General features: G+C 43.6%; 1 protein-coding gene and 1 long non-coding RNA gene across 3 annotated transcripts in view; one reads left to right on the forward strand and one right to left on the reverse strand.

Moving 5' to 3' along the window:
• Nucleotides 1–21056, forward strand: part of LOC149436722 (uncharacterized) — a 58791-nt gene that overhangs the window by 3112 nt on the left and 34623 nt on the right. The window contains exon 2 of one of the 2 annotated variants that reach the window (XR_016308270.1): nt 3911–4022. The exons of the other annotated variant lie outside the window; for it this stretch is intronic. This is a non-coding gene — a long non-coding RNA (uncharacterized LOC149436722). The remainder of the gene's footprint in view (nt 1–3910; nt 4023–21056) is intronic. 2 annotated transcript variants of the gene reach the window in all.
• CABLES2 (Cdk5 and Abl enzyme substrate 2) overlaps nt 15836–21056 on the reverse strand; it is a 58429-nt gene continuing 53208 nt past the window's right edge. The window contains exon 11 of the mRNA XM_089661532.1: nt 15836–16122. Coding sequence (XP_089517658.1) covers nt 16108–16122 — 15 coding nt within the window. The 3' untranslated portion in view covers nt 15836–16107. The remainder of the gene's footprint in view (nt 16123–21056) is intronic.

Genomic DNA, 21056 nt, shown 5'->3' on the forward strand with positions numbered 1-21056 from the left:
AGACACTTCACTCCCCTCAGAACACACGGGACCCCCTACAGACACCTCACTCCCCTCAGAACACACCGGACCCCCAACAGGCACCTCCCCTCAAGGCACACGGGACCCCCTACAGCTCTCCCACCCCTTCCCTCTGGTCAGTCGATATTATTACACTATATGTTAAATGAAAAATAAAGGTAAACATTTCAGTTTTTGCATTTGTTTCCTCTTGGGGTCAGTCAGTATATTGTGATGGAAAGGTATGGTAGCACCTGCAAATGCTCCTGTTTTTCAAAAAAATGTGATTGGAGTACAGCAATAGCCTATCAAAGTGTCAGAATAAAACATGAGTAGTCTTGTACATTTAATATTTAGCATTTGTTTTTTTTATTATGGGTGCTTGTATATTGCCGTCAATTTACGCAGCGCTTTACATATATATTGTACATTCACATCCGTCCCTAACCCTCAAGGGGTGTACAATCTAAGGTCCCTAACCCTCAAGGGGCGTACAATCTAAGATCCCTAACCCCCAAGGGGTGTACAATCTAAGGTCCCTAACCCTCAAGGGGCGTACAATCTAAGGTCCCTAACCCTCAAGGGGCGTACAATCTAAGGTCCCTAACCCTCAAGGGGCGTACAATCTAAGGTCCCTAACCCTCAAGGGGCGTACAATCTAAGGTCCCTAACCCTCAAGGGGCGTACAATCTAAGGTCCCTAACCCTCAAGGGGCGTACAATCTAAGGTCCCTAACCCTCAAGGGGCGTACAATCTAAGGTCCCTAACCCTCAAGGGGCGTACAATCTAAGGTCCCTAACCCTCAAGGGGCGTACAATCTAAGGTCCCTAACCCTCAAGGGGCGTACAATCTAAGGTCCCTAACCCTCAAGGGGCGTACAATCTAAGGTCCCTAACCCTCAAGGGGCGTACAATCTAAGGTCCCTAACCCTCAAGGGGCGTACAATCTAAGGTCCCTAACCCTCAAGGGGCGTACAATGTAATATCCTTGTTTGGTATTGCATTGGTTGTATTTTAAGTGTGTTGATTTCGGACATATTTTTGTCCCCCTTTACTGGTGTCATCTGAGCCTGACACCTCACATAGCTGCTGAGAAAACAGGACTGCATTGTTCTTTTTGTAAAAAAGTGGCAGTTGAATGTCACAAAATTATGCAGCTACTACAGCAGAATGTTTGGAGCATTGTGCGTTGACGCAACTGCTTGCCGATGGAAATGGGTGACAACACTGCAGATAAACTGAGAAAGCATTGTCATCCTAGGAAAGAAAGTGAATAAAGTAAAACGTAAAGGTTTAAAGGCTAATTTGAAGAAAGTAAATATCCCTCCTTGGCAGTGGGACTGTACCTGCCCTGCAGGGGTCAAAATAGAATTCCAGAATAACCCCAACTAATCTTACAAATTTTCCTTCACCCGTCCTAACAGCTATGTTTGCTAATCCTGTGTAGGAATGATGCGTATACTGACCTATTATGTCACTCAGGTCCTGTCATGTGATCATGACATGAATGGGCCATTGAAGCCTGTGGGTGATGTCACCGCTCCAGGATTTACTAGCTATGGGTGAGTACTCCTCACCTGTAGTCAGCACTGCCTGACACGGAAGATAACATGATGGGAGCAAAGCAGCATGGAAATAGGTTTTTTTGGGGGGGGTGGGGGGTTGTTTTTAATGCATCTTTCTTACACAGGTTATCAAGCAAAGGTGTTAGGAGGGGGGTGGGAGTGTTTTAGGATTAGTTGGGGTTAATCCGAAATTCTACTTTAACCAATTCAATACCGGGCAATTTTACCCCTTCCTGCCCAGGTTATTTTTCAGGTTTCAGCGCTCTCACACTTTGAATGACAATTGCGCGGTTATACAACATTGTACCCAAACTAAAATTTTATCATTTTCTTCACACAACTAGAGCTTTCTTTTGGTGGTATTTAATCACTGCTGGGGTTTTTATTTTTTGCTAAATTAACAAAAAAGACCAAAAATTGAAAAAAAAAAAAAGTTTTTCTTTCTTTCTGTTATAAAAGTTTGCAAATAAATAATTGTTCATAAATTTAGGCCGAGATGTATTCTGCTACATGTCTTTGGTGAAAATAACCCAAATTAGGATGTATTTTTTAGTCTGTAGTAAAGTTAGAGTTCACAAACTATGGTATAGATCTGAATATTGATCAATCCTGAAGTACTGACGGCCAATCTAATTTCTTGAGGTCCAAGAATGTCAGAACAGTACAGAGACCCCCCAAATGTCAGAACAGTACAGATATCCCCCAAATGTCAGAACAGTACAGATATCCCCCAAATGTCAGAACAGTACAGATATCCCCCAAATGTCAGAACAGTACAGATATCCCCCAAATGTCAGAACAGTACAGATATCCCCCAAATGTCAGGACGGTACAGATATCCCCCAAATGTCAGAACGGTACAGATATCCCCCAAATGTCAGGACAGTACAGATATCCCCCAAATGTCAGGACAGTACAGATATCCCCCAAATGTCAGGACAGTACAGATATCCCCCGAATGTCAGGACAGTACAGATATCCCCCAAATGTCAGGACGGTACAGATATCCCCCAAATGTCAGGACGGTACAGATATCCCCCAAATGTCAGAACAGTACAGATATCCCCCAAATGTCAGGACAGTACAGATATCCCCCAAATGTCAGGACAGTACAGATATCTCCTAAATGACCCCTTTTTGCAAAGTAGACAGTCCGACGTACTTCATAAGAGGCATGGCAAGTTTTTTGAAGTTGTATTTTTTTTGTCATTTTTCGGAAAATTAAAAAATTAAAAAAATTAGTTTCACTATTTTTTTTTTATTTTTTTTTTTTACATATTGTCACCAGTGCAGTACAGCGTCATATAACTGGCATGGCGGTGATCAGGGACACTGACTGGTGACAGTATGAAAAAAAAAATTATATATATATTTTTTTTTTTTCATATTTCACTAGAACCAAAGTAGTACAATGTTACCATAGTAACATTGTACTACTTTGGGGAAGTGATCAGTTTTTTTTTTTTTATACATAATTAGCTTATAGCAAAGAATTACTTTGCTATAAGCAAGCATTTACCTGAATGACATCGATTCATTCAGGGTTTTTTTTTTTTCTTTTGTGTTTAGCTGTGATTTGGCCATAGCTAATCACATGACATGTGCATGTGATTAGCTGTGACCATTCACAGCTAGGCACTAGTATACAATGGATGGCATGAAAGAAGCCATCCATTGTATACAACTGTCATGTGACCTGCTGTGATTGGTCACAGCAGGTCACATGGTACCGGCAACGGGGCCAGTACTCAGATCTGTCATCGGCCGTGTCCGAGGTACACGGCCGGTGACAGATCGCACCGCTGCGCATGTGCGGGAGGACGCCGTATGGCGTACACCCGGAACGCTGATGACATTTGTCGCCCGCCATTCGGCCATAGGGCGGGCGGCAAATGGTTAAATGTTAATCTTGGGGATGGGAAAAGCACTCCTGTTTACCCATTCCTCCTCTCCCCCATGCTCTTGTGTCAGACTTCCTCATGTCCAATGCAGGGCTGTTTGCTCTGCGTCGGTCTTGCTGATGTTGGAGAACCTTACACCGCTGAAAGCGAGGAAGAAAAGGCTGCCCGAATCAGTCCAGCAGTGCAGAGGAGCCAAGGATCAAGTAAGTAAAACTGCTTTTAGGCTTTTGTCTCCAGTGTATTTTTAGGTAGAAAAAAAGAAAAAAAAAGCGCAAAATGCGCACAATTGTTTCTGGGCTGTACTACAGGTACAAATAACATACGCATATGTGGTATTGCTGCAATCGTCAAGAGCTGCAGAATTTATTTTGGGTTGTTCTTCGGTTAAATGTTATAGTAACAAGAAACACACGTCCTTTTTTTTTTTTTTTTTTTTGAAATTTAGATCTTTTCTACTATTTTGGGCCTGTTTTCCTTGGATAATAAGAAACAAAATCAGGAGATATCCATTACCACTAACCACCGAATGAAAGCCCAATTTTGTCCTGGAAAAAAAGGTATAATTCACTTGGATGTACAAAGTAGTTGTGATACGTATAGTTTTACTAACACATGTCAAAGTTGTAAAACTTTCCTTGGGCATTAAGATTTGTTTTACCCTTAGGCGTGAAGGGGTTAAATTGTTGGTTTAAAACCACTCTTTCCACAGGCTTGACAATGCTTTTGGGCAATGTCCCTGCAAATCTAACAGTGTTGTCACCCTTTTACAGGAAGTGGAAGAATATTATTTATACTGGCAGGATTAGTGAGTAATAAAAACAAGGTTACAGGAGGGACACACTAAACCAGCTATGTAGAGTGCGTCATATATGTAATTTATGATTGTGGCCATAGTTGCACTTTAGGAACACACAGGCCATGTCAGGAGGCAGTTAGTCAATCTGGCTTTTTAAAAGTATACATACTCTAAAGTATATCTGTGTTCCTGAGTGGAAGATTTACCCTCCTGTTTGTTTTGATGACCATTCTAATGGGATTAATAGTGGAGGAAAAAAATCTAAAATTTTGAGTTGTCACCAGGTCTGGACGGGAGGGGAAATAATCCATTTGGAACCCTTCCTGTTGTGTCTGGACTAGAAAAAGAAAAGGGAATCTCCCCAATAGGACACAGAATAAAATAAACATATCAATGTTGTAACTTACTCTTTATTTGAACAAAAGCTAAAATAAATATATAGTACGTAAACATTTGGCTTTAGGTATTCGTAAAGCCGAATGCTTGTTCTTTATTGGCGGCTATGTCTAACTTGGCGAATGTGCTGAAGCTGGACCATGTTGCGGCCTTGCAGATCTGTCCGGGGGAGGCTCCAGCTTTTTCCGCCCATGAGGCTGCTGTGGCTTTTGTTGAGTGTACCTTTAGACTAGATGGTGGGGTTAGGCCTGCAGCTTTTTAACCTCCTGAGATGGCTTGCTTTAGCCATCTTGCGATTGGTACTTTTAGAGGCTTGGGAAACCTTTGGACCTTGGAACAGGACTAAGAGGCTGGACGAGTTCCTCCACTCCTTTGTACGTTTTGATATACATGATCAGGCACCTTCTAACAACATTGTTTTAGCGCTTCTCTAGTGATGCTCGGGTTCCCACAGACAGATGGTATCACAATGTCTCCCATCCTATGAAAGTGTGATGCTACTTGAGGCAGGAACACTGGGTCTGGATTGAGGATAATCTTGTCCAAAAGGATTGCGCAATAGGGTTCCAATACTGATAGCACCTGTAATTCGCGGACTCTGCGTGCTGAAACTACTGCTACTAAAAGGATGGTTTTGAGAGTTCAATACTTGAGGGTGCATCCTTCTAAGCAGCAATGGGCAAACTACGGCCCGCGGGCCATATACGGCCCGGCGTACCTTTTAATCCGGCCCGCGGAGCTAGGCTCCTCTCACAGTCCGCCCTGAAGACCGGTGTAGCATGAAAATCTGTCTCCTATGAGGATCTGTCCCCCTCGACGTATCTGCGCATGTGCCGGAGATCGCCGATCGGCTGCTAATGCCTGAAACTGGCACATGCGCAGATACGTCGAGGGGGACAGATCCTCATAGGGGACAGATTTTCATGCTACACCGGAACGGCGCGGGAACACGGCGAGAGGAACGCGCAGAGCAAAGGTAAGTGAATTGACACAAGGGGTACTTGGGGACTTAATATGGGGAATGAATTACTATAGGGGGGATGAATTACTATATGGGGGATGAATTACTATAGGGGGGATGAATTACTATAGGGGGGATGAATTACTATAGGGGGGATGAATTACTATGCTTACTATGGGGGAATATTACTATACTTACTATGGATGACACATACACATCATTCATCTACTCTTGGTCCGGCCCCCGGGTCCAATATATGAACCCATTGCGGCCCTCAAGTCAAAAAGTTTGCCCACCCCTGTTCTAGAGGCTCAAAAGGTTCCTGCTGGAGGCTTCTTAAACTGTACCTAGGTCCCAAGAGGGGAATCTGGGCTTCCAAGGGTTTCTCAGTTTGAAGATGGCTCTTAGAAATCTGATCACCAGAGGATCTATTGCTAATTTTTCTTCCAGGAAGTTGGATAAAGCCGCCACTTGAACTTTCAGTGTGCTAACTGAAAGGTTCTTATCTGCGCCTGCTTGAAAGGAATTCCAGCACTGTGTTCAGGATAGGTGTGTCTGGACCACTGTTCTCCAATTTCCAGAAGGCAAATCTTTTCCAGATTTTGTCATAAATAACGTTGGTGGACTGTTTCCTTCTACTTAGAATAGTGGTGTACTACCTTTTCTGGCTAGTCTTTGCCTCTCAGAAGCTATGTTGCTAGTACCAGTCTCTCTGGGGGCGGGTCGAGTACCTCCCCCTGTACTAGGAGGTCTGCTTTGGGTGGTATTATCTAGGGATCTGTCAGACTTAGTTTCTTCAAGAGGGAAAGCCATGACCTCTTCGGCCAGAAGGGGGCTATTAGAATGACCTTGGTGGGAGACAATTGTATTTTCTGTAAGACTCTTGGTAGCAGCCTGAAGAGTGGGAAGGGGGAGATCCCCCTCCCAAGGCTGGGCTAGTGTGTCCATTCCCTCGCTTTGGGGGTCTCTTTGTAGGCAGAAGTATTTGCTTAGTTTCGCATTTCTTTTGTTGGTGAAGAGGTCTATCGATGGAGTGCCCCATCTGTTGCAAATTTTGGTTGAATATCGCCTGGCTTAGGTACCACTCTGACTTTTCTTCTCAACTTAGCTTGTCTGCCAGCAAGTTCAAGTGCCCCTTCAGATGAACCGCCATAACTGACTTTAAGTTTTCTTCCACCCAAGCTAAGCGTTCTGGCCAGCAGCATCTGGTTTGGTGATCTTGTGCCTCCGTGCCTGTTTAGGTAAGCGACTGTTATGTTGTCTGACAAGACTTGAACTTCCTTTACCTTTTTCCTGGAAGAACTTGAGCACTTTGAAGATCGCCATCAGTTCTCTGAAGTTTCAGGTGCTTCTTGCTGTCTCTGGATCCCATTTGCCTTGGACCAAACACTCCTCCGTATGAGCTCCTCAGCCCCAGGTGCTGGCATCCATTGTGATCTTCAAGGGATTGACTTGTTTCCACTTCCTTCCCTGTTCCAAAGTCCGTGTATTGTTCCACCAGGTCAGTGACTCCTTCACTTTTTATGTTAGTGGAATCTTCGGAGTCCAGAGAGGTTTGGTGGCCATCCCAGAGGGAGAGTGTATGGTTTTGTATTATCCTCGAGTGCAATTACGCCCACTGTACTCCTGATATGGCTACAGTCATCCTCCCGATGTGCTGCAAAAACAATGACAAAAACCTTGTCTAAAGCATTTGCAGCATCACCACATTGGTTACACTACCAGTAGGAGGTATATCAAAAAATTGTACCATAGGGTATATATAATTATTATGACATGCTATGCAGAATGGCTAATACAGTCGCCATATGAAAGAGACATAACCCTTGGCCTAAACAAGGCAGTGTGGGTAAAAAGGTATTGTTATGGAGGAATAGAGCCCCAGTAATATCTATATGGACTCATACAATACAGCCCTTTAGGAGCACAAGTGAGTGGGACGCATCTACCCTTGGCAGATGCAAAAATTGGCACAATTTCTTATATATGAAGGAGTCCCTGTTGGTGTCCTTGATGGAGTAATTGATGTAGGTAGCAGAGCCCTGCTTTACATGGTTTCTTCACCACAACATGTGGACTATAAACCACTGTAATATACATGATGAAATGAGGCCTGGTTGGTCTTCCGTTTGTTGTAAAATATAATGGGTGCCTTGCACCTAGATGATACATCATAATGTACCCATCCTGGAATAAAACAATAAATGGACAGTCAATCTGGGTACTCCTACTTTGATGTATATAGAAAGTGACAAGAAACCTTCTTTGTTAGCCTTGTAACAGTCCACTCACCACCTGTGCCGTGGGTGATATATAATGGAGATGTCCTCCGTATTTGCTGCCGTATTGATCCAAGGAACACCTGCTTACATCAGCCGATATCTCGCGGGCTCTGCTCTCTCCTTGGCGCCTGTACAGCCTTGCATAGCTCATGGCATGTGAAGATGGCCACCTCCTTGCTGGTCGGCGTGCATAGCGCCAATGCGCATGACCGGAAGTGACGTGTATGACGTCAACGCGTTTCGCCGATGGGCGTATCTCACTCAGCTTCGTCAGGACCAATGAGATCCCTGCCTTTCAATGAGATCCCATGTATCCTCAAGCTTTATAGTGCCTCCGCTAAGACCTTTGTGAATATCCTTGGGCTTGAAGATGGGCCGAAGGGAAGGGCATTGAACTGGAACAAGATGGTCTTCTCTGTCCCTTTTTTTTTTTTCTTTTTTTTTTTTTTTGCGCAAACCTCAAAAACCTCCTTGATGCTTCCCTTATCGCGGTATGAAGGTAAGCATCTCTTAAATCTATGGATGCCATGAACGCGCCAGAATAAAGCATTTCTTTTGACTGTAGGTCGTTTTTCCATCCGGAGCTCTTTGAATTTTACGCATTCGTTCACTTTTTTCAGGTTTAGGATCATCCTGTATTTCCCTGATGGCTTCTTCCCCAGGAAAATAATGGGAGTAGAAACCCTCTCTTCTTCTCCCAGTAGGCTTTTCACCTTCTGTTGGAGCATCTCCTCCAGAAGGGTCACTAGCGCGTCTGCCTGTTCCTGTGGTAGTGGGGTGGCAAAATACCTGCGAGGGCGAAGGTGAGAGAATTCTATCCTGTAGATTCACTCTGATACCATTTTTTTTTTTTTTTTTAATGAAAAATCATTCAGGGTTCGACCCATGTATGGCCTGCTTTAGGATGCATTCACAGTCGAATGCTCCCGCAGTCTGATTACAGGCAAGAGCCCTAACGGGTGCCCTGTAATAGGTAAGCCGCACAATTTTTCTTAGGTTTTTTTTCACCTAGTGATCTGACCAATAACACATCCTATATTAGAGTGCCCCCATTCTGGATGAAGGAGCACAGTGGCACTTTTGGACAGTCGCATTGTCAGTCTGGGGGGAGGGGAGTGTTAAATTTGCTAGCAGATTTAAACTCACTAACAAGTTTAACTCCAGTTAATATTTTATAAGCAGTTTTTTTTTCCCCCTTTTGGATAAAGGTTGTACTTAAAAGTTGATCATTGTAAGCACCCCTGCCGGTGGTACATATATTGTCTCATCTCTGTAACTGATTCATTGTGCTGGAGAACTTGTTCCTTCTTCTTCTCCTTCCCCTCCTTCTTCTTCTTCTCCTTCTCCTCTTTCTTTCTTCTTCTTCCTTATTTCTTCTTCCTTTTTTTTTTCTTTTCTTAAGACTGACTTACTGGGATTACTGTGATTAACAGAAGAGAACCTAGAAACAGAAAACTAATGCAGCCAGCACATCTAAGAATTGGTAAACGGCAATATAATACGTTTGTTTTGAAGAGGAGACTTGCTTAGACAAAGGAAAATTTTAAAGCTAAAGGTGTTTTGGGTTTTTTTTGTTTGTTTTTGTGTGTGTGTGTGTTGTTTTGGGTTTTTTTTTTTTTTGTTTTTTTGACCAAATATCTTTCCTGCAGTGCCTGCTTCATAGCTGTCTGATAGGTCCTGATCAGTTGTCTTTTTAGCACTGTCAGAGGCAACAGCAGTTGCTGACAATAGTTGTGCTGTTCACCTGCCCTCTTCTACTCTCTCCGCTGTTCACATTGCTTTTATTACAGGTATCCCACAATGCATCACATTCTATGAATGGAGGAAGAGCAGTTGAATAACGGGATCTCCACTTCCAATTCACAGGACACCATGTATTGTGGAAGAATAGTAACACAGCTCATACTTTGGGTGTCACATACTCTAAAACAGGGGTGTCAAACTGGCGGCCCTCCAGCGGTTGCCAAACTACAAGTCCCATCATGCCTCTGCTTTTTGGCAGCCATGCTTGTAACTGGCAGTCTTGCAATGCCTCATGGGACTTGTAGTTTGGTAACAGCTGGAGGGCCGCCAGTTTGACACCTGTGCTCCAAAAGGTGGGCTTTGTCTTCAGCTAGGCAGTTGGCTTGAAGTATTCTGTACATTGTCCTTCCTCGTATTGAAGTTCCGTTGACTGTAGTTGTAATCGTCGTATATTGTCTTCTCTGTCTCCCGTTTTTTGGTGAATGTCCTCTACCGCCTTGATAGGATTCAGAGACGGGATTTACTAATAATGGAGCAGACAGAATCTGGACCAATCGGCTTCTAGCTTTCATTTTCAAAGTTTTAACTGAACAAGCTGAAGTTAGGAGCGAAGCGCCTTGTCTCCTCTGTTATTGTTTACTCTCTGAGATGTGGGTTTCTGGTGCCTTATTTTGGGCATTTACTTCTTTAGCGTGTACTAAACTACATTGAGAATTTTATTGTTTGCTACCTTGTTTATAACTTTGTACCACGCCAAGTCTGTACTACCTGCTTTGCAGTTTAATTTTTGTGCTGTGAGCTGTACTTACTACGTTGAGAATTTAGCAAAACTGTTAAAAAAAATCAATGGTTTCCGACAGAAATATAACTTCCTGTATTCCATGTCTGCTGCACTGTTAACATTTCTTTCTGTGGACTACAGAACACCTCCTCATATGCTTTAGATAAGAGGAAAGGAGGAGTGGTTCTGTAGTTCTAACACACTTCTTGGAGTGATAGCACTGCTCCTCCATTGATGTCAGCTACCGTGGCCGCCATAGGACAGGAATTGTCCTGCTGGGAGGATCATCAGGTGAAAAAGGGGCTTCTAAGTGGCAATGTATTGTTTTTGGCTTTAGATATGCTTTAAAGTGTCACCCTTAACCCTCTGGACAGGTCCAGCCACCAGTTGCTACTCTCCACTTTCATCATCTATCCCACTGATACTTCTGGGGTCCTGCAGCCTACTTTTTACGCCCATTGGATAGTCGTGGTGTGACTCCTGCACATGAGTGTAGTCTGTGTTCCCATGCCAAACGTGTGTGTGTGTGTGTGTGTGTGTGTGTGTGTGTGTGTGTCAAAGTGAACCATCAGGGGCTGTTTTAGATCCCTGATATTTCACCAACGCCCATCCCACAGAGCTGTTAAAAAAAAAAAATAACAATAATAAATAAATGTCAAGAATAATTTAAAAAAAAGTAAAACATTATTAAAAATAAAATTGGATTTCTGCTAGGGCTGGTGTCTTGATGTTGGGAATGTACCATATGATTTGGAAGGAGAGTAGGATCCTCTGAATGGCCATCTGTACCAGGGGTCTCCAAACGTTCAATACAAAGGGTCAGTTTACTGCTCTTCTTTTGGGGGCCAGACTGTGGCCAATGGGAGTAGAATAGGTGGGAGTAAACTATGCCATAGGCTTGGTGGTCAGTGCAAGTAGAAAAATTATATCTTTTGTGTAATTGGGAGGAATAGTGTCCCTTCATTGGTGTCAGAGGCGTAACTAGTTGCCCATCTCTGGTGTCATTGGGAGGAATCGTGTCCCGCCGTTGGTGGCATTGGGAGGAATCGTGTCCCGTATTTGGTACCAGTGGGAGGAATCGTGTCCCGTATTTGATACCAGTGGGAGGAATCGTGTCCCGTATTTGGTACCAGTGGGTGGAATCGTGTCCCGTATTTGGTACCAGTGGGAGGAATCGTGTCCCGTATTTGGTACCAGTGGGAGGAATCGTGTCCCGTATTTGGTACCAATGGGAGGAATAGTGTCCCTTCATTGATGTCAGAGGCGTAATTAGTTCCTCATCTCATTGGGAGGAATAGTGCCTAATTGTCAGTGTCATTGGGAGGAATAGTGTCCCGTCGTTGGTGTCATTGGGAGGAATAGTGTCCCGTTGTTGGTGTCCGTGGGAGGAATAGTGTCCCTTCATTGGTGTCAGAGGCGTGATTAGTTCCTCATCTCTGGTGCCAGCGGGAGGAGTCGCGTCCCGTCGTTGGTGCCAGCGGGAGGAGTTGCGTCCCGTCGTTGGTGCCAGCGGGAGGAGTCGCGTCCCTTCGTTGGTGCCAGCGGGAGGAGTCGCGTCCCGTCGTTGGTGCCAGCGGGAGGAGTCGCGCCCCGTCGTTGGTGCCAGCGGGAGGAGTCGCGTCCCGTCGTTGGTGCCAGCGGGAGGAGTCGCGTCCCGTCGTTGGTGCCAGCGGGAGGAGTTGCGTCCGGTAGTTGGTCTCAGCGGTAGGAGTAGTGCCCCAAGGGCCAGATAAAGGCGAACAAAGAGCCACATTGGGCCCGTGTGCCGCAGTTTGGAGCCCTCTGATAAGTCAGTAGTTATGTTGGTAATGGTTTGGGTGTATCATTCAGATGCTTTGTCCACTCTGAGCTGTGGGTGTCTAAAGATGGTGAGACAGAGGAATGATATGACCAGAACAATTAATTTTAATACAGTCTGTTTGATCAGATTTCTCTGAGTTGTGTGACACCAAGGGGGGGGGGGGGGTTTACTTCTTCCTGACCTCTATACTTCTCTTTTTCTTGCATGCCTCATATAGAACAATAGTCAAGAATGAGAGAAGCATGTGGAGTAGATGACGGCTCTGTCTACTGGATTCATGAACTTCCATCCTTTTCATTATAACTTTTTGTGGTGTCCTAGTGGGACAGCGATCGCTCCCAGACTGGCACCCGCTGTACATGTTGGTTAGAACGGGATGACATTTTTTTTATTATGCATAAGAAATAATTGCCTTTTTTGTTTTCAAAATAAATATTTTCACATTTCTCTTTTTTTTTTTCTCTCTCTCTCCATCTCAGTCACTTTCTGTCTTTATTCAACTCACTCCAGCACCTGCTGAACACCATTGCTGGGGACCAGCTTTCTGTCAGTGATGGTCCATGCCTGTGCCAGTTCTATCAGCACCACTGCTTTCAGGCTATAGCAGGGGTGCGTGTGACAGGGCAGGAGCACAGCTGGGAGCCCGGTGTCACCTCATAACACATAATAGTGTCTAAACTTGGACCTTCAGGTATTCTCTTAATGAAAGCTGCGGATTTAAAAAGCTTGAAAAGAACACCTTAAAGCTTACATGAATTATAAGGGGCTGAGTTTATTTGGGAGGGTTTTACTATTACATTTGTGACAGTAGAACAGTTTTATCTAATCATACATCTGCCTGCCCTATAGGAAATTGAATGAGATGACTTCAGGGGTAGTGTGGTGCTGTTATATAGTATATTGCTTGTGGGTGCTATTAGTTTTTTGGGGTGTGGTTTTTGTTTTTTTTTGTTATGTTTTGTTTTTTTTTTAATGCGTACCTTCTTCCTCCATCTGAAATGGAACAAAGAGTACCTTAGTGCTTGAGCAGGGCTGGTGGCTCAGAGGGTTAGGTCACTGGTTGGTCTGTGGGAGACCTGAGTTCAAATCCCTCTGAAGAAAGGCCTTGTGTGTCCCGGGTGCTGTGCAGTGCCTGATCCCCTGATGGGGTTGTGGGAAATGTTTTGGACCCACTACCTTGTCCCACCATTGGAGGGTTCAGGTATGGTGTGGCACCTGGGTGGGTATATATATATATATATATATATAGGGTGAGGCCAAGAAAACCCTAAGTCCCTGCTTTTTGAATGGGCTGCCCCGGTAAGACAGCCCATTGTATTTATATATGTTGCAGTGATGTCACAGACCGTGGACCAAGGAGGGGGGTGTCCACAACCTAATGTGATGCCCACACATGTTACAGGTCTGTGGGGACCTGGGACTGGAGCAGACTGGTGGGTTGTCCGTGGCCTCCAAGCTTTCACTCAGGGATTTGAGCTCGGGGTCTACAGTGCTTTCACAGTATTGCCCTTGGAGTCTACAGCACACTTCAGCATTTGCCCTTGGGGTCTGCAGTGCTTTCATGGATCTGCCCTTGGGGGGTCTACAGCACTTCTTTGGATTTGAACTTGGGTCTACGGTGCCCTGGGTCAACACTCTTATCCACTGAGCTACTCGCCTCTGCTCAATAATTCATCTCTTTGTTGCCCTATTTCAGGAGTATAACATCCTCTCACAATCCAAAGGATAAGGTCAGATTTGAACCTGTGAAGCCAAAAGCCATGCTGGTCTATGGGTAGGCAGCTAAACCTCTACACCAGAGAGAAGCTGAGGCTTGAGATTCAAGAAGCCTGTCCTTTGAACATCACAGGGGAAAAAGACTTAGTAAATTAAACATAGCTGGATGATCCAGGAATCAAACCGGCAACATGGAGATCTCTGCCGGCTCATTGATTGGCTGCTAAACCTCTGAGCCAGAGCACAGCTCAGCCTTTGTGTTCTAAATAGGAATTATTAAATCCAGATATAGTAAGTTAAATAATTATGTTACCAATTAATAATGTGCTCATCCTTGTGAGTCACGTAGAGCATTGGCCAACTAATGAAGAATTAGCAGCAGCTGATCCAATATCCAATAACTGCTGCCAGCAACAATGTTTGTCAGGTCGGTGAAAAGTGGGACTTGTAATGTTTTTCTTTGGTCTTTTGTTTTTTTTTATTTCGTTGTCTTTTGTTTTTGTTTTGTTTTTTTTTCTTATTTTTTGTTTTGTTTTTTTTTTCTTTTGTTTTGTTTTTTTTTCTTTTGTTGTTTTGGTGGGGTTTTTTTTTTTTGGTTAAATTTATATGGTTTTAACTCAGAACTGATAGCAGATGGGCGGTTGAGTTCCAGTTTTGGACAAGTTGACAAGTTTATGATAAACAAAAGAGTCATCTGAGAGTTGGTTCAGGGGTTAGTAACCAGGCCTGGTAGTAGATGTAGTTTTGGAGTTCCAGGTTCTAATCTCACATCCAGCTCTTCAGAATCGGACTATATAATACGACTATAAATTGGATCATGCTTTGCTGGTTTTTTTTTTTTTTTGCCTTTCTCCGGATCAACTGTGGGTATAGGATTATAGGTTTTTTTTTTTTTTTTCTTTTTTGAACTTTTCTCTTTTTTAAGTTAGACTAACTGTATGACTGATAATAAAGGAGGGGAGTTGCTGTGTTTAGCAGTCAATTGCCTTTGGGTATCTGATGCAAGTGTTGATGGCCAGTATTGACAAGATTGATATGAAAAATCTGTGGAATTGCAACCAGCACCATATTATTTCAAACTCTTATTCATTATATTCTGGAAAGCTTATTAACCTCCGGTCCAGTGTATCTTTTATTTTTATTTTTTTTAAGCATTTATTCAACTACTTATATTAGTTGTCATCATTATTATTATTTTTTGGGGGGGGTAAACCATCATCTCTGTAACAGGCTTGAGATCATTGCAGTCCCAAGCATGTAAAATGCTTGAGCATCACATTACCTCGTGGAACCCCATCCATGTCACTTTCAGTCCATGGTCTGTAATATCACCAAAAAAATAATAATTAAAATGTCTCTTCACACTGGTGGTTGGGATGTTAAAGCCAAGTGGCTGAGCCCAGGTTTTATTGCTGACCTGGCTACCCACCAGAATTCTAACCTCACAGCTTGACATGGCTGTAAACAGACCAATGGAGCCGCACCGCTAGACAAAAGCTTGGCTCACAATTCCAGTGTGGCTATGCAATGTAAAATGGCATTCAGCAACTGATAAAGTAAACAGAAAAACAAGTGTCAGGAAATCCACGTTCAGCTGGAAAAAGGGAATTCAGGAGGGAGCAGTGGCCACTCCTGATTGCCTGCCAGCTGCTGCTTTACCTACCTCTAAAAAGCGATCCATCACATCGCTTCTCAGAGGGTGGTTAGCATTGCCAGCTGTCTGAAAGAGACCTTACTGGGGCTGCCCAGCCCAAAACTGGGACTTGAAGGGTAAACATTTCCGGTGTGCTCTACATTCCATGTTTCTACCACGTGCTGAGGATAGGATATGGCAATCCTGGGAATTGATTATTTATCTTTTTGACAAACAGTAAAAAAAAAAAAAAAACACAGGTGAAAACTACATATTTATTAAAGATGTTTGTGGTTTCCTGTCATTATTCCCAATCAGGACTCTGTGAACTAAAAAGAACAAATAGAAAGTACAGCAGATAGCCGAGTCATCTTCCCCGAGGTAATGATCAGTCCAGAGATTGCAGGGATGATGGTGTCTCAGCACAGCGGGGTGTAAGCAGCCAATCAATGCACAGCGGGGTGTAAGCAGCCAATCAATGCACAGCGGGGTGTAAGCAGCCAATCAATGCACAGCGGGGTGTAAGCAGCCGATCAATGGATAAATATCTGAAAAAATGAAAAAAAAGATTTAGTAGTTATAAAAGGAGAAGTCCTCCTAATGCTGGTGTATCGCCAGACACATTTTTTTCAAAGTTTTGGAGCAGTGTCACTTGTTACTGCTCACTGGGCCTCAGTGCTTTTTATTGCTTGTTAGGGGGTGTTCTCTCACTTCCTGTCCAGGTGACAACCTTGTTAATGGGACAGAAGGTAAGGGGAATTCTCCACAATGAGGCCTCAGCCTCACTTCGCCAAAAAACAAATAATAATGTGAATGTAGTTACAATGTAAGGCCCCATCGGCACTCCTGTTAGAACTCGTTCACATGGACATACTATAGTGTTCATCACAGGGATTTGGCAGCCATGTGGGTGTGCAGCCCCAAACGCAGGCAGTGTGAACGTCCATGCAGCTGCTGTGTCCCAATTGACATGAATGGGACTGCCTGTATGGGGGACAGAACACTTGTACATCCCCGCGAAGGACAAGCACATCATTCACACGGGTGTATGTTATAGTATGTCCGTGTGAACGAGCCTTTAAAGCGTAATGCTAGCCCAAATGTTTATTTATCTTTTTTTCATTTTGGATGAAGTGGGAGAAGATTAGAGCCTCTTTCTGTATTTGATTGCTGTTTAGGATCTAGTGGGGAGATTTCTGCTTACTTCCGGTCTCTTGGACAGAAAAGGGAAGTCTCCACCAGAAACACGCTCCCTCAGCAATCAAAAACTGACAGAAGTTGTACTTAAATAATGGTTTTACAGAGCACCTCCCCCTCCATGCATCCCATGATATAATGGAGTAGGTCCCTCTGTAGTCCAGCAGGGGAGAACTGACAACATTGTGCTAGATTTCAGTGCAGCAGAGGCACTGTGTTGTCAGGTGGATACAGGAAGCTAGGCGCTCTCTGTATTTCTGGCACACTTTCTGTACTCGCAGCATTTTAAAAAGGGATAAACACGGAGAAATGTTTATGTATGCAATTTGGTTTTGTTTTGCCCTGACATACACTTTGACGTTAGAATAGAAGTCCAGTCAAGTCCTATCTAAACTTAAAGTGTTACTAAACCCCGGACCCTGCGTTCACTATATCCGGTCTCCCTGGACCCCGCGTTCACTATATCCGCTCTCCCCGGACCCCGCGTTCACTATATCCGCTCTCCCCGGACCCCGCGTTCACTATATCCGCTCTCCCCGGACCCCGCGTTCACTATATCCGCTCTCCCCGGACCCCGCGTTCACTATATCCGCTCTCCCCGGACCCCGCGTTCACTATATCCGCTCTCCCCGGACCCCGCGTTCACTATATCCGCTCTCCCCGGACCCCGCGTTCACTATATCCGCTCTCCCCGGACCCCGCGTTCACTATATCCGCTCTCCCCGGACCCCGCGTTCACTATATCCGCTCTCCCCGGACCCCGCGTTCACTATATCCGCTCTCCCCGGACCCCGCGTTCACTATATCCGCTCTCCCCGGACCCCGCGTTCACTATATCCGCTTTCCCCGGACCCCGCGTTCACTATATCCGCTCTCCCCGGACCCCGCGTTCACTATATCCGCTCTCCCCGGACCCCGCGTTCACTATATCCGCTCTCCCCGGACCCCGCGTTCACTATATCCGCTCTCCCCGGACCCCGCGTTCACTATATCCGCTCTCCCCGGACCCCGCGTTCACTATATATCTGGTCTCTTCGGACCCTGCATTCACTATATCTAGTTCTGTGAATGGGAAAACTACAAGTCCCAACAGCCTTTGCAGCTGTCGGCCTGTACTTCTCAATGAACTACCAGGATGCTGTTGAGTGTTCTAGGTAGTTCAGTGAGTTTCCTGTCGGTCTGTAACTGCTTGCCTGTATTGGAGATACGGGCAGACAGCTTCACAGACAGTCTGCTGGACCGTAGCAGTACACCTCTTATTGCGAGTACAATGCTTTACAGGTCCCCACCAAAAAAAAAAAATAGATCCGTATTTTTTTTTACCTGCAAAAAAATGTGCATTTATAATTTATGTAAAAGTGAAGTTATCCTTTAAGCCTCCTCCCTTTTAAACCCTATGCTACCTTGTAGAAGAAAGTTGTATCTACTTTATTATCAGGGCACTCCAGTACATAGTTAGTCTGGCTGAAAAAAGACAAAAGTCCATCCAGTTCAACCATAGAAAAAAAAAATGTTATAATCCTACACCCACAGTACGGTCATGTGATCTCCCCAGCGGCTGGCTTTGGTGAAGAGGAGAGATCGTCCACAACGGCTGCAGTGCCTATGCGGTGGAGTCACCTATAGGTTTACTATGGGGCATCTGTTGTCAGCTATTTCTCCTCTACACAGAAGCCAGCCGCTGGGATCCCATCATGTGCCTGGACTGAAGCGCTCAGGGAACAGGTAAGTATGCACCCTTTTCTCTACAGGGTAGTTAGTATAGGCCAGGGGTAGGCTACCTGCGGCTCTCCAGCTGTTGCAGGACTACAAGTTCCATCATGCCTCTGCAAGTCATAGCTGTAACTCAGTTTTGTAATGTTGCAATGCCTCGTGGGAAATGTAGTTCCACAACAGCTAGAGAGCTGCAGGTTGCCTACCCCTGGTATAGGGCTTAGAATGGGGGTGAGAGCAGGGTTATGTTTAGGTAGGATTTGACTGGACTTCTACTTTAATCAGTAGCCACGTGACAACCTCTTAACGTAGACTTGTTAGGCTGGCATCGCATCCACTTTTGGAAATACTAGTTTCCTGGCTGTCTCCAGCATCAAGTACAGAAACAGTGATAGTTGGTCAGTTGCTCAGAAAGCTCTGAATCCAAAGAAATAAAACACAAGAGATTTTGCAGCGGTCAGCAATGACTTTCTTCATATCTGACAGTAAAGGATTATTATAAGAGCCGTACTGACCTTTCCTCCATAAACAGAGAACGTCATTCATGTACAGATTTTGCCGTCCAGTAATGGCTGTCAATTCTTTTTTTTTTTTTTTTAATTTAAATATTTATTTATTTTCAGAATAATATACACATTTCTTCATCAGTTTCATATACAAAAAGATCATTTTCCAAAACCCTATAATTACTTTACAACCCCTAGTTTCTTCCCTCTACCACCACCCAAAAACCCACCCCCCCCTACAATGTCTCCATTTTCCCAATTAATAAACCCTCCCACTCTGCATACTTCTATTGACTTTTCCCTTAATAAATATACAAGAACTTCCTCCTAAGATATTACTTCGTAGATCTTGCTACAAAATCTTCCCATTTTCTCCACTTCTTAAAAAATAACCCCATCTTGTCTACTTGCATGTAGTATAATTTCTCCATCTTACATATCTGATTTGTTCTTTCTACCCAGTCCTCCTCTCTCGGTATCTCTGGTCTATGCCAAAACCTAGGAATCAGACCTTTAGCCGCATTCAAGTAATGCCATACACCGGAGTCTTTATATCTATTTACTGGTAGATCTGTACTATGTAATAGACACACCTCAGGGTTCAATCCTATTTTTATCCCAGTGATTATCGAAATTAATTGGACTATTTTCTCCCAGAAGGTTTGTATCATTGGGCACTCCCACCATAGATGATATAAGGTACCTATTCTTCCACATCCCCTCCAACACTCTAAAACCTTTCCCCCATTCATCTTGTGTTCCACGTTTGGTGCAATGTGCCATCGCGATAAACATTTATAATTTACCTCCACCTCTCTCATACTTATATTTTCGTGTATCAACCTATATATTTTCCCTTGTTTTTCCTCATCTATCTCTAGTTCCAAGTCTCTTTCCCATTTTGCTATATACAGTGGCTTTGTGTGTGTAACTAACTCGGTGAGAATTTTATATACCTTAGCTGTGCCCCGTTTCCCATCTCCGCGTGCATCTAACAACCTCTCAAACGGATTCCAATCCCTTCTCATTCTCAAAGGTTTCGGAAGATTTTTAACAAAGAGTTTTAATTGGTGATATCTCCATTCATCTATTTTAATAAAAAGTTCTCTTTTATCTGTTTTCAAGTCCTTAAGTGTTCTCAACTGCTGTCCATCCATTATATCTCTCAGTTGAATATCCTCTTTTTTGAACCATTTTCCTATACTCTCTTCCCTACCTGGGGGAAAAAAATCTGTGTTCCTAAGTGATATTAATTGTGAATTGAACTCCCATTTCATATATTTGTGCAAATTATCCCACACCTTAAAAACATTTACTGTGAAAACACTCGTGGAATCTTTTAAACCTCTATACTTTGCTGGAACCCATATATTTTTACTCAAGGTAGATCCGCTTAAATCATTTTCGATCTTAACCCACCTTTTTCCCTCTGGGTTATGTGTCCAATCGTACATTCTAGCTAAGATTACAGCTCTATAGTACCTCTTTATGTCTGGCATTCCCAATCCTCCCTTCTCCTTATTTCTACTCAGTAGGTCATATGATATTCTAGGTTTTTTATTTTTCCATATATATCTTGTTAACATCTTTTTTATTACTTTAAAGAATGCCTCCGGGATTTTAACTGGGACCATCTGAAATTTATATAAGATTTTAGGTACAATTACCATTTTTATCAGGTTTATACGCCCTATCCAAGACGGGATACCTCTTCCCATTTTCCTTAATTCCTCCTTGATCTCATTTAAGAGTGGAATATAGTTTAACTTATATAAATTCGTATAAGAAGCAGATAATTTAACCCCTAAATACTTTATCTCTCTATTTTTCCATATAAAAGAGAATTCTTTTTGTATTTTTTCTTTTTCGCTACTTGGGAGATTAACATTTAAGATCTCAGTTTTTGATGGATTAATTTTCAGGTTTGCTAGCTCCCCATATTCCTTTAAGGTCTTCATTAAGTTGGGAAGTGTTATCCTCGGATTTCCCACATAAAACAGCAGGTCGTCAGCGAAAGCTGCCACTTTATGTTCTTCGCCTCCTATCTTCACCCCTGTTATATCTAT

Source organism: Staurois parvus, unplaced genomic scaffold (assembly GCF_062004578.1).
Source record: "Staurois parvus isolate SC_StPar_1 unplaced genomic scaffold, SC_StPar_1.0 ptg001349l, whole genome shotgun sequence".
In the NCBI taxonomy this organism is placed as follows: domain Eukaryota; kingdom Metazoa; phylum Chordata; class Amphibia; order Anura; family Ranidae; genus Staurois; species Staurois parvus.